General features: G+C 45.8%; 1 protein-coding gene across 1 annotated transcript in view; it reads right to left on the bottom strand.

Moving 5' to 3' along the window:
* Positions 1-2,528: 2,528 nt before the first annotated feature.
* LOC126438721 (zinc carboxypeptidase A 1-like) overlaps positions 2,529-13,117 on the bottom strand; it is a 60,766-nt gene continuing 50,177 nt past the window's right edge. The window contains exon 6 of the mRNA XM_050090551.1: positions 2,529-2,728. Within this exon, the coding sequence (XP_049946508.1) occupies positions 2,529-2,728 (200 nt within the window). The remainder of the gene's footprint in view (positions 2,729-13,117) is intronic.

Here is a 13,117-nt window from a genome sequence, read left to right as displayed (position 1 = left end):
AAAGAGAATAGTAACATGATTGCTTAGACTACCAATGCTTGATTTCTCCTAAAATAGAAAGATACCAGAAAACAGGACAATCATTCAAAATATATCTAATTATGTTACTGTTGCCAGCGAACTACCACACATAAATTTGTAAAACGCTTGCTCTTTTGTTATATTGAGTATATAGTATTTGGTATATTCAGTATACCTGACTATCTGTGAAAATGTTTTAGTTCTCAAACTCCGTCACTATCGATAAATATACTCCATGAAGAGTTTTTTATTGGAAAGAACAATATCATTTTGTGACTGTATTAACACATGATTCTGTTTCTGGAACATCTTTCTTATGTCATTATTCTACTAATAGCGTTGCAGACTTCATAAAACAGTGCATGAGTATAAATTTGTAAAACATTCGCATTTACGTGTTCAAGTGAACAATGTACCTTTAACCTTTATACCATATTATAAATTATCAACTAAATTTTGTATTTAGCAAAACAAGAGCAGTACATAGACTAAGCATGGGGCTTAAGATGCACCCTTGTAATAACTTTGAGATTAAGTCAGTTTGGTGCAGAAGCAATTGTGTGGTACAGCAGAAACAATGTTCATCCTTATTTATTTTTAAATATTTATCAAATATACTAAATGAATATTGGTAAATGGAAATGAATAGTTACGTACCAAAATTCCATAAATGTTTTAATACAAATGTTTTTGAGCAGACAAGAGCATTTGATGTACAAATGTGCCTAGAATTTACATATAGCTGTACTCTGTGAAACGATTCGTTGTACGTATTTCCAGTCCATATCATGTGATTTTAAAATAAAAGACACAGAAGCGAAATAAAAGATATTAAACTAAGAAAAATCATAGTATGTGTATGTCCTACTTTATTTTATCAAGTGTAATTCACATTCAATATATTTTATGTCAGTGTTAACATATTAATCTTGGAAGAGCTATAAAATATTTTATTTTTCGAATGCAAATGTATGCGAGTCCCTGAGTTATTGACATACACAGTGCAGAAACACAGATTCTTTATTATGTTCGGCACAATGTATGGAGACAGAAAAGTACTTCTCTGCATGTTCTACAGAACAAATACAGAAATTAAGACTCCGCCAGTGAGTTTAAGCAGAAGTGGCAGAACATCCTTGATCAGAGAAACCTACAGTTCATAAGATATATGTCACCTGTCTGCCAAATAAAAGTTCAAATGTGTGAATTCCTAAGGGAACAAACTGCTGAGGTTATCGGTTCCTAGACTTACACACTACTTTAACTTAAACTAACTTGTGCTAATAACAACACAAACACCCACGCCGGAGGGAGGACTAGAACCTCCGGCGGGAGGGGCCGCGCAATCCGTAACATGGCGCCTCAAACTGAGTGGCCACTCCACGCCACTTGTCTGCCGAGTGGTTTCTAAGACAGAATAATCAAGGAGACAATCGAAGTATATGTGGGGCCAAATCTCTTGATTCTTCATAGGGGTTTCTTTTTTCAGTGCAGCTTGGCAACCTTATATTGGAAGTAGGGAAACGGGAGCGACAAGATGTTGCATTTCTTGGGGCGGCGGTGTACAGCGAGCGCGAGCTGCGGGCCACGCAGTAACAGGGTCATGAGGCGGTTAAACTGCTATGGAGCGGCCGTTATGGGGATTTAAGCTTTAACTGTCACCTAGTGGGTATATAAGGTGACAGACTGCGAGACACAGACAGTTTGCCAGAAGACTGGAGGACGGCGTATGCCTTCCGAAACATCGTTGGTTCATTGTAGCTTGGCGCGGCACTACCCAAAATTCCGACCGTTCTGACTGTATTTGAGGAAAGTGTTACGCGTTTAATTTCTGTAACTGTGGTTTCAAGAGGTCAATTTTTTGCATGAAAAACTTTATGCAAAACGTAAGAGTTACGATACTCTGATCTTTCCCTTTGCCATTTAGTTTCACTGTCATATCAGTTACAAATGGTAGTTGCAACAAGCAGCTCAGACCGTACAGTTGTGAACAATCTTCCTCTCTTTCAGACACAAAAGATTTTATCGATGGTTGAAGTCCTCTAAATCTGTTTAGAACCATACCTGTATCAGCCATCGATCTTGGATGTGCAGTAGCAGGTGTCCATACTGGCATGTTTTCCTCCGTTTAGCTGCACCCATTTTTCACGCCCAAATGCAGGAGAAAAGACTGTTGCTTGACGCGAGAGTTAAGGACGGTTAAATCCAGGTGGAGTCGAAGGAGATGGAGACAGTCTAGTCAGATTTACCACCTACAAATACTGTACGTAACACCCACTGTCAACGAACTGATATTTTACAAAAAGAGCACATTTAAACAAATTTCGAACAAAGGTTTCGAACGATGGACTCATAAAGCCACGGCGATCGACTGATCGACCACGATCGACAGGTTGAACACCCCTGGTGTAAAAGAAAACAGTGAATGAGGCGGTAGGTCCATTGGTAGGTCTAAGTTTGAATTTGTTCTACTGGAAATTAGATGTACACTACTGCTGCGAGCGGAGCTAGTGTGGAGCTGCAGTGCGGGCTAGCACCTCGCGCATCATGGCGACGAGGCTGTCCGCCGTCTCCTCGGCAGTGGGCCGCACCTGCGCGGGGGGCAGCAGCAGGCCGAAGCCGCCCGTGTCGCGCAGCTCGTACTCGAACACGAAGCGCGCGCCCAGCCACTTCTTCACTCGGTCCACGCTGCTGCCGGACACGCCTCCTGCAACGAAGCGGGCAGGTCAGTACGCGGAAAGAGATTAATTTGGAATGTAGCTAATCACACTACGCTCCAGCCTTTACCTTGAACAAAGTACCCCTAACCATTAAAATTGCTACACCAAGAAGAAATGCAGATGATAACAGGTTTTCATTGGACAAATATATTATACTAGAACTGACATGTTATTACATTTTCACGCAATTTGGGTGCATAGATCCTGAGAAATCAGTACCCACAACAACCACCTCTGGCCGTAATAACGGCCTTGATACGCCTGGGCATTGAGTCAAACACAGCTTGGATGGCGTGTACAGGTACAGTTGCCCATGCAGCTTCAACACGATACCACAGTTCATCAAGAGTAGTGAATGGCGTATTGTGACAAGCCAGTTGCTCGGCCTCCATTGACCAGACGTTTTCAATTGGTGAGAGACCTGGAGAATGTGCTGGCCAGGGCAGCAGTCGAACATTTTCTGTACCTAGAAAGGCCCGTACAGGGCCTGCAACATGCGGTCGTGCATTATCCTGCTGAAATGTATGGTTTCGCAGGGATCGAATGAAGGGTAAAGCCACGGGTCGTAACACATCTGAAATTAGCGTCCACTGTTCAAACTGCCGTCAGTGCTAACAAGTGGTGACCGAGACGTGTAACCAATGGCACTCCATATCATGACGCCGCGTGATACGCCAGTATGGCGATGACGAATACACGCTTACAATGTGCGTTCACCGCCATGTCGCCAAACACGGATGCTGGTCATGTGACCAGAACCTGAATTCATCCGAAAAAAATGACGTTTTCCCATTCGTGAATCCAGGTTCGTCGTTGAGTACACCATCGCAGGCGCTCCTGTCTGTGATGCAGCGTCAAGGGTAACCGCAGCCATGGTCTCCGAGCTGATAGTCCATGCTGCTGCAAACGTCGTCCAACTGTTCGTGCAGATGGTTGGTGTTTTGCAAACGTCCCCATCTGTTGACTCAGGGATCGAGACGTGGCGGCACGATCCGTTACAGCCATGCAGATAAGATGCCTGTCATCTCGACTGCTAGTGATACGAGGCCGTTGGGATCCAGCACGGCGTTCCGTATTATCCTCCTGAACCCACAGATTCCATATTCTGCAAACAGTCATTGGATCTCGACCAACCCGAGCAGCAATGTCGCCATACGATAAACCGCAATCGCGATTGGCTACAATCCGACCTTTATCAAAGTCGGAAACGTGATGGTACGTATTTCTCCTCCTTACACAAGGCATCACAACGACGTTTCACCAGGGAACGCCGGTCAGCTGCTGTTTGTGTATGAGAAATCGGTTGGAAACTTTCCTCTTGTCATCACGTTGTAGGTGTCGCCAACGGCGCCAACCTTGTGTGAATGCTCTGAAAAGGTTTGCATATGACAGCATCTTCTTCCTGTCGGTTAAATTTCGCGTCGGTAGCACGTCATCTTCGTGGTGTAGCAATTTTAATGGCCAGTAGTGCAATATAACATTAAACTACAGTACCAGCAACTGAAATTGCACCATCAGAAAGGACGAAAATAACTACAATGTACTTGCCAGAATGAGATTTTCACTCTGCAGCGGAGTGTGCGCTGATATGAAACTTCCTGGCAGATTAAAACTGTGTGCCCGACCGAGACTCGAACTCGGGACCTTTGCCTTTCGCGGGCAAGTGCTCTACCATCTGAGCTACCGAAGCACGACTCACGCCCGGTACTCACAGCTTTACAATGTACTTATTTTGCATACACAGTATAATAGCAAAGAAACGTGATGATATTTTTTAGGTGAGTTCGGGAATACAGGGTGCGAAGTCCACTCAGAATAACGTGGTACAGTAGGCTGAACTTGGGTGGGGAGAGCGGTAGCGATGGGTGTTGCGGCCGGGAGAAATGCTGATGCTACGACACACCCTTCGCCCGCTTTCCGCAATGACAGGCGCGCAACCTGCCATCTTTGTCAAACCATTTTACAGAAACTATTCGGTGGGATGTGTTGCTTCTATGGAATAATCTCACTTGCAGTACTAGGCGAGCCAGAGAAACCCCTAAAAACTCTACTTCTGCACAAATGTAATTAACTAAGGCGCTTTTAATTATAATCGAAAATATAAAGCATGTTTTCAAATTTGACATACAGCAAAATCATAGAAGTACATTCATTATGTACGTACAAACTGACACTACAGCTTTTATACATATGTTTCTACACCTCTTCGTACACAGACGTCTCCTAAAATTACTAGCTTACTTACTCACCATAGCTCAATATAACAAAAGTCCGCCCCCGGTAGCTCAGTGGTCAGTGCGACAGAATGTCAATCCTAAGGGCCCGGATTCGATTCCCGGCTGGGTCGGAGATTTTCTCCACTCAGGGACTGGGTGTTGTGTTGTCCTAACCATCATCATTTCATCCCCATCGACGCGCAAGTCGCCGAAGTGGCGTCAGATCGAAAGACTTGCACCAGGCGAACGGTCTGCCCGACGTGAGGCCCTAGTCACACGACATTATAACAAAACTACTGATATGCGAGCGATGCGGTGAGTAACAGCTAATATTAGATACGTTAATAACAAAAAAAATGTGTAAGTAATACATTGACATTAAAAAACTGACATACTTGAGGGCTAACTTATGGCGTAGGTGCCGTAATGAATAAATACATCCATTAAAAGACAAATTTCCTCTTAACATGGGAAAAAGAGACTTTCTGTTTGCTTGTCACCTGGAAATTGTGTATCAGTCTACGCACAACTTACTTGTCAAAATCATCTAAATGAAAGATTTTTTCTCTTTATTCCACTTTTTTCCTGAAGTAGAGAAACCCTCAGAGCTGTGGTAACTAATTTACGGCCTCTTTCTTTACCCTTCTTGTTGTCGGAAATGAAATACCACTAGCAGCCTGAACTCATTCTATGGTACTTTTTAATGGGCTTTTTATCCGCTCTTTTGCCTCTTCCAACGAAAATTTAGTTACGTTGTAAACAATGTCTCGTACCTGGCTATGTAGAACTCTTCCTTCCTACACCTCCGTTCCTACACGTCCGTCAAGTATCTGGGTGTGACTATTCGAAATGATCTCAAATGGAAAGATGAGATTACACAAGTAACGGGTAAGGCGAACTCTAGATTATTGGTAGAATCCTGAAGCGATGCAGTCCTTCAACAAAGGAAATAGCGTACAATACATTAGTTCGTCCAGTCTTGGAGTATTGGCTCAAATGGCTCTGAGCACTATGGCACTTAACATCTTAGGTCATCAGTCCCCTAGAACTTAGAACTACTTAAACCTAACTAACCCATGGACATCACACACATCCATGCCGAGGCAGGATTCGAACCTGCGACCGTGGTGGTCGCGCGGTTCCAGACTGAAGCGCCTAGAACCGCTCGGCCACACCGTCCGGCCTTGGAGTATTGTTCGTCTCTATCGGACCCTTACCAGTTGGCCTGATTCAAGAGATTGAGAAGGTCCAGAGAAGAGCGGCATGATTCCTGACTGGTCATTTAGCTATCGCGAGAGCGTTACAAATCTCAACAAATCTCATACAAGGTTTGAAGTGGGGCACACTTGCAGATAGACGGCGCGCTAAACAGTAGGGGCTGCTCACTAAATTCCGAGATCCCATCTTTACCGAGGATGTAGAGCATATATTATTACCACCAACTTTCAAATCGCACAATGATCACCATTCAAAGATAAGGGAAATAAGAGCTCGTACTGAGGCGTTAGACAGTCGTTTTTCCCTCACGCGATCCGCGAGTGGGACAGAGGGGGGAAATATGACTTTGGCACGAATTGTGCCCTCCGCCACACACCGCTTGGTGGCTAGCGGAGTATACATATGTAGATGAAGATGTAGACCTACGATGCTTGGAGACTGCGATGCCGTGCTGCGTGTAGCAGTACGCTCACTAAACGTGCACTGGACGGCATACATCAGTGGGCTGAGCTGATCTCCCCTTCCGAACAAACGAATAAACTCGCACAGCGCTTCTGACGAAATTTGTCACTGCGCAACGGCCACCGTATCCTGCTACTGTCGCAGCAACAGTCGCTCTAACTCGGCTGTGCTCCGCGTCAAACTGAGCTTCGATGACAGACACAGATAATTCATCCAATGCTGCTTCAAATCTATGCCAGATTTCATCAACAACAGTGTTTGCAGAGTGGTGGGGTGCCAGTCTCTCGCCAACTCAAGACCATGAGTTTTCAGTGGGTGAGATCAGGAGACTGTGCTGCAAAGGACGCTAAGCAAACACGCTCTGTATCGAGGTTGGTCATGACAGCATGGGCAGCACGTTGCCTGGCGTTATTTTGTGGAAAGATAACGTCACTTCAATGGCCTTAACACGTCACGAATTTAACGGATGCTCCTCAAATCATCAGCTATGCGAAATCGACTGTGTTACGTCCACAACGGAACCTCACAGCTTGGTGCTACGCCCGTATGAGGATGACAGGCGCTATCTGGCAACGTTCGTTCTCCCTGGAAATTCCACACACGGACTGCACGCGGAGTCGGGACTCATGTGAAGAGAGGACGCTGTGCCACTCTTGTATGCAGTGCTGTTGTGACGCGCCTCTCTCTACCGCCCCATCAAAGGAAGCCGCAACAACGCCGCCACGCTGACAGTCCGTACTGCCCCTGACGCCATTGACTTGTCTTCATGGATGCTTGTCTTGCTGTAAACAAGTCTACTTCCTGACTCGGGGAACAGAACGTGACTGTGTGTAGTAATGGGGAACAGTAAACCGCCGTCTCGATACATCACGATTCGACTTCTGTCTAATAACGACACGTGCTGCCCCACGTTTCCTTTCCTTGCACTAGCTATGACTCGATTTTGCCATAAACATTACTCAAATTCGACATCTAAATGGGAAATGCGCTGTGCAAATTTTACTTACTGCTATCTATTTTGTGCGGTTACGCTGAAATGCTAATCACTTGCATATCCGCCGGCCGCGGTTGTCTAGCGGTTCTAAGCGCGCAGTCCGGAACCGCGCGACTGCTACGGTCGCAGGTTCGAATCCTGCCTCGGGCATGGATGTGAGTGAGGTCCTTAGGCTGGTTAGGTTTAAGTAGTTCTAAGTTCTAGGGGACTGATGACCACAGATGTTAAGTCCCATAGTGCTCAAAGCCATTTGAACCATTTTTTTGAACTTGCATATCCAAACATGTACAGTAGTATGTATTATGCCAATTTGGCCCTAGTTGCTCCTGCTTTCATGATCCCCGTGGATATTCAAGCATGAAATACTAGATTGTGGTCTACTCCACTGCCCATATGCATAACATGGAATATGATAAATGTTATGGCTTGCTGGAGAAATACTTCAGGGACAAATGGTCTTTCATTCTATCACTGTTTTTGCAACACACTTCACAACTGCAATCCAGATATTGTGATTTTGGAGCTGGAATTCTGTGTTTTATCAGTAGATCTAGTTTTTGAAGAATCGGACTGAACATACAATGGTAGCCAGTAGTATCTGAAAGCAGTATTCGGAACTACGGCATAGCACGTGGGTTGAAAGCAAGATATTCACACCCCTCATATGTGGATGACACGACATCAATAATATGCTCTAAATGTAGCGCGTATGTGTACTCGCCTGGGAAAACTGAGTTTTTCTTGGACGGTTTTTGGAATTTTACATTACACAACTGGCTTAAAATTGCTACACCACTAAGATGATGTGCTACAGACGCCAAAATTAACCGACAGGAAGAAGATGCTGTGATATGCCAATGGTTAGCTTTTCAGAGTATTCACACAAGGTTAGCGCCGGTGGCGACACCTACAACGTGCTGACATGAGGAAAGTTTCCAACAGATTTCTAATACACAAACAGCAGATGACTGGGGTTGCCTGGTGAAAGGTTGTTGTGATGCCTCGTGTAAGGAGGAGAAATGCGTACCATCACGTTTCCGACTTTCATAAAGGTCGGATTGTAGCCTATCGCGATTGCGGTTTATCGTATCGCGACACTGCTGGTCGCGTTGGTCAGAATCCAATGACTGTTAGCAGAATATGGAATCGGTGGGTTCAGGAGGGTAATACGGATCGCCATTCTTGATCTCAACGGCCTCGTATCACTAGCAGTCGAGATGGCAGGCATCTTATTCGCATAGCTGTAACGGATCGTACAGCCACGTCTCGATCCCTGAGTCAACAGATGGGGATGTCTGCAAGACAAGAACCATCTGCACGTACAGCTCGACGACGTTTGCAGCAGCATGGACTATTGGCTCGGAGACCATGGCTGCCGTTACCCTTGATGCTGCATCACAGACAGGAGTGCCCGCGATGGTGCACTCAACGGCGAACCTGGATGCACGAATGGGAAAATGTCATTTTTTCGGATGAATCCAGGTTCTGTTTATAGCATCATGGTGGTCGCATCCGTGTTTGGCGACATCACGGTGAACGCACATTGAAAGTGTGTATTCGTCTTCGCCATACTGGCGTATCACCCGGCGTAATGGTATGGGGTGCCATTGGTTACAGGTCTCGGTCACCTCTTGTTCGCATTGACGGCACTTTGAACAGTGGGCGTTACATTTCAGATGTGTTACGACCTGTGGCTCTACCCTTCATTCGATCCCTGCGAAACCTACATTTCAGCATGATAATGCACGACCGCATGTTGCAGATCCTGTATGGGCCTTTCTGGATACAGAAAATGTTCGACTGCTGCCCTGGCCAGTACATTCTCCAGGTCTCTCACCAATTGAAAACGTCTGGTCAATGGAGGCCGAGCAACTGGCTTGTCACAATACGCCATTCACTACTCTTGATGAACTGTGGTATCGTGTTGAAGCTGCATGGGCAACAGTGCCTGTACACGCCATCCAAGCTGTGTTTGACTCAATGCCCAGGCGTATCAAGGCCGTTATTACGGCGAGAGGTGCTTGTTCTGGGTATTGATTTCTCAGTATCTATGCACCCAAATTGCGTGAAAATATAATCATATGTCAGTTCTAGTATAATATATTTGTCCATGAATACCCGTTTATCTTCTGCATTTCTTCATGGTGTAGCATTTTTAATCGCCAGTAGTATATTAGATACGTTAATAACAAAAAATGTGTAAGTAATGCATTGACATTAAAAAACATTAAAAAACATACATGAGGGCTAATTTATGGAGTAGGTACCGTAATGAAGCAATACATCCACTAAAAGACAAATTTCGTTATTATGGAAAAAAGGGACATTAATGTGGAATGCTGTTTGCTTGTCACCTGGAAATTGTGTATCAATCTCCGCACAACTTACAAGTCAAAATCATTTAAATGAAAGATTTTTCTCTTTCTTCCACTTTTTTTCCTGAAGTAGAGAAACCTTCAGAGGTGTGGTAACTAATTTACACCCTCTTTCTTTACCCTTCTTGTTGTCTGAAGTGAAATACCACTAGCAGTTTGAACTCATTCTATGACACTTTTTAATGGGATTTTTATCCGCTCTTTTGCCTCTTCCAACGTAAATTTAATTATGTTGTAAACAATGTCTCGTACCTGGCTATGCAGAACTCTTCCTTCCTACACCTACGATGGTTGGAGACAGCGATACAGTGCTGCGTGTAGCAGTACGGTCACTAAACGTGCAATGGACGGCATACAGCAGTGGGCTGAGCTGACATGCCCTTCCGAACAAACGATTAAACTCGCTCAGCGCTTCGGACGAAAACTGTCACTGCGCAATGGCCACCATATCCTGCTACCTGTTGCATCGACAGTGCGCCGCGTCAAACTGAGCTCCGATGACAAATGGTTCAAATGGCTCTGAGCACTATGGGACTTAACATCTGAGTTCATCAGTCCCCTAGATTGAGAACTACGTAAACCTAACTAACCTATGGACATCACACACATCCATGCCCGAGGCAGGTTTCGAAGCTGCGACCATAGCAGCAGCGCGGCTCCGGACTGAAGCGCCTAGAACCGTTCGGCCACAGCGGCCGGCCGCTTCGATGACAGTCAGAGATAACTCAACCAATGCTGCTTCAGGTCTGTGCCAGATTTCATCAGTAACAGTGTTTTCAGAGTGGTAGGGTGCCAGTCTCTAGCCAACCCAAGTCTACATGTTTTCAGTGGGTGAGATCAGGAGACCGTGTAGCAAAGGGCGCTACCCAAACACGCTCTGTATCGAGACAGCATGGGCAGCACGCTGGCTGGCGCTATTGTGTGGAAAAACAGCGTCACTTCAGTGGCCTTAACATGTCACGAGTTTGACGGATGCTCCTCAAATCACCAAGTATGCGATCCTGAAGTGCTTGTGTTTACATCCACAGCGGAACCTAACAGCTTGGTGCTACGCCTGTATGAGGATGACGGGCGCTATCTGGCAACGTTCGTTCTCCGCGGAAATTCCACACACGGATTGCACGCGGAGTCGGGACTCATGTGAAGAGAGGACGCTGTGCCACTCCTGTATGCAGCGCTGTTGTGACGCGCCTCTCTCTACCGCCGCATCAAAGGAAGCCCCAACAACGCCGCCACGCTGACAGTCCGTACTGCCCCTGACGCCGTTATATTGTCAGCATGGATGCTTGCCTTGATGTAAACAAGTCTACGTCCTGACTCGGGGAGCAGAACGTGTCTGTACGCAGTATCGGGGAACAGTAAAATGCCATCTCGATACATCACGATTCGACTTCTGGCTAAGGTGCTGCCACACGTTTCCTTTCCTTGCACTAGCTATGAAACGACTTTGTCACAAACATTACTCAAATTCGACATCTAAATGAGAAATCCGCTGTGCAAATTTTACTTACCTATTTTGTGCGGTTACGCTGAAATGCTAATCCCTTGCATATCCAAACACGTACAGTAGTATGAATCATGCCAATTTGGCACTAGTTGCACCTGCCATCATGATCCTCGTGGATATTCAAGCATGAAATCCTAGACAGTGGTTTACTCCACTGCCAACTTGAATAAAAAAATGAAATGAGCGTTTGGCGTCATTAACCGGGAGGCCCCTTGTGGGGCAGCTCCGGCCGCCTTGGTGCAGCTCTTATTACATTCGACGCCACGTGAGGTGACCTGCGCGCCGGATGGGGACGAAATTATGAAGAAGACGACACAACACCCAGTCCGTGAGCGGAGAAAATCTCCGACCCAGCCGGGAATCGATCCCGGGCCCATAGGACGGCAGTCCGCCACGTTGACCACTCTGCTATTGGGGCTGACAATTTGAATAATACGGAATATGATAAAAGCTATGGCTTGCTGGAGAAATGCTTCAGGGACAAATGGTCTTCCTTTTTTTTTTTCGACACACTTCACAACTGCAGTCCAAATATGGTGATTGTGGAGCCATAATTCTGTCTTTTATTAGTACATCCAGTTCTTGAAGTATCGGACTGAACATACAATGGTAGCCAGTAGTATCCGAAAGCAGTAATCGGAACTACGACATAGCACGTGGGTTGAAAGCAAGATATTCACACCCCTGAAGTTGTTTGTGAACTACTCAAACCCTCATATGTGGTTCAAATCGCTCTCAGCACTATGGGACTTAACATCTATGGTCATCAGTCCCCTAGAACTTTGAACTACTTAAACCTAACTAACCTAAGGACAGTACACAACGCCCAGTCATCACGAGGCAGAGAAAATCCCTGACCCCGCCGGGAATTGAACCCGGGAACCCGCCTCATATGTGGATGACACAACATCAATAATACGCTCTAAATGTAGCGCGTATGTGTACTCGCTAGGGAAGACTGAGCTGAACTTGGAACAAATTTCTTGGACGGATTTTGGAATTTTACGTTATTTCCTTCTATATGCAGGTTGAACACGAATGAAACCGACAAACTACAGGGACGAATTCCTGACTGGCAATGGAGAAAAATAGGTCCTATGAACGTGTGTCTGGAAATTTATCGTTGCCACGGTAGATGGAGCTGACGAATGGAAGCTCCTCTGACCGCGTGCCGTGTGTTCCTTGTGTGACGCAGGCTGTTGATTGGCACAGCATACTGGAAGCAGCAGAATGGTCCGGTATCCGTGTTGGGAACAAGAGGAGATGGTTTTTGTGTTCAGCCAAGCAGCTGTAAACGGTCGAGAGACAGGACGGCTACACCGACACAAGTACCCTGACAGACACCATGCGTATCATGCAACATTTCAAGCCCTTTTTTGGCGTTTGTGTGATCATGGCTCCTTTCAGACAGTCGCCCGAAAAGGGCCTGAAATGTTGTGTGGTATGGTTGGTGGCTGTGAGGGTACTTGTTTTGGTGTAACCGTGCTGCCTCTCGACCAATTCCATCTACTGGGCCGTACAAAAACTCCGACCATTCTGCTGCTTACAGTACGCTGCGACAGTCACCCAGCCTGCAACACACAGTGAATACATAGCATGCGGCC

Source organism: Schistocerca serialis, chromosome 1, assembly GCF_023864345.2.
Source record: "Schistocerca serialis cubense isolate TAMUIC-IGC-003099 chromosome 1, iqSchSeri2.2, whole genome shotgun sequence".
NCBI lineage: Eukaryota > Metazoa > Arthropoda > Insecta > Orthoptera > Acrididae > Schistocerca > Schistocerca serialis.
This window is presented reverse-complemented; position numbering and strand designations above follow the sequence as displayed.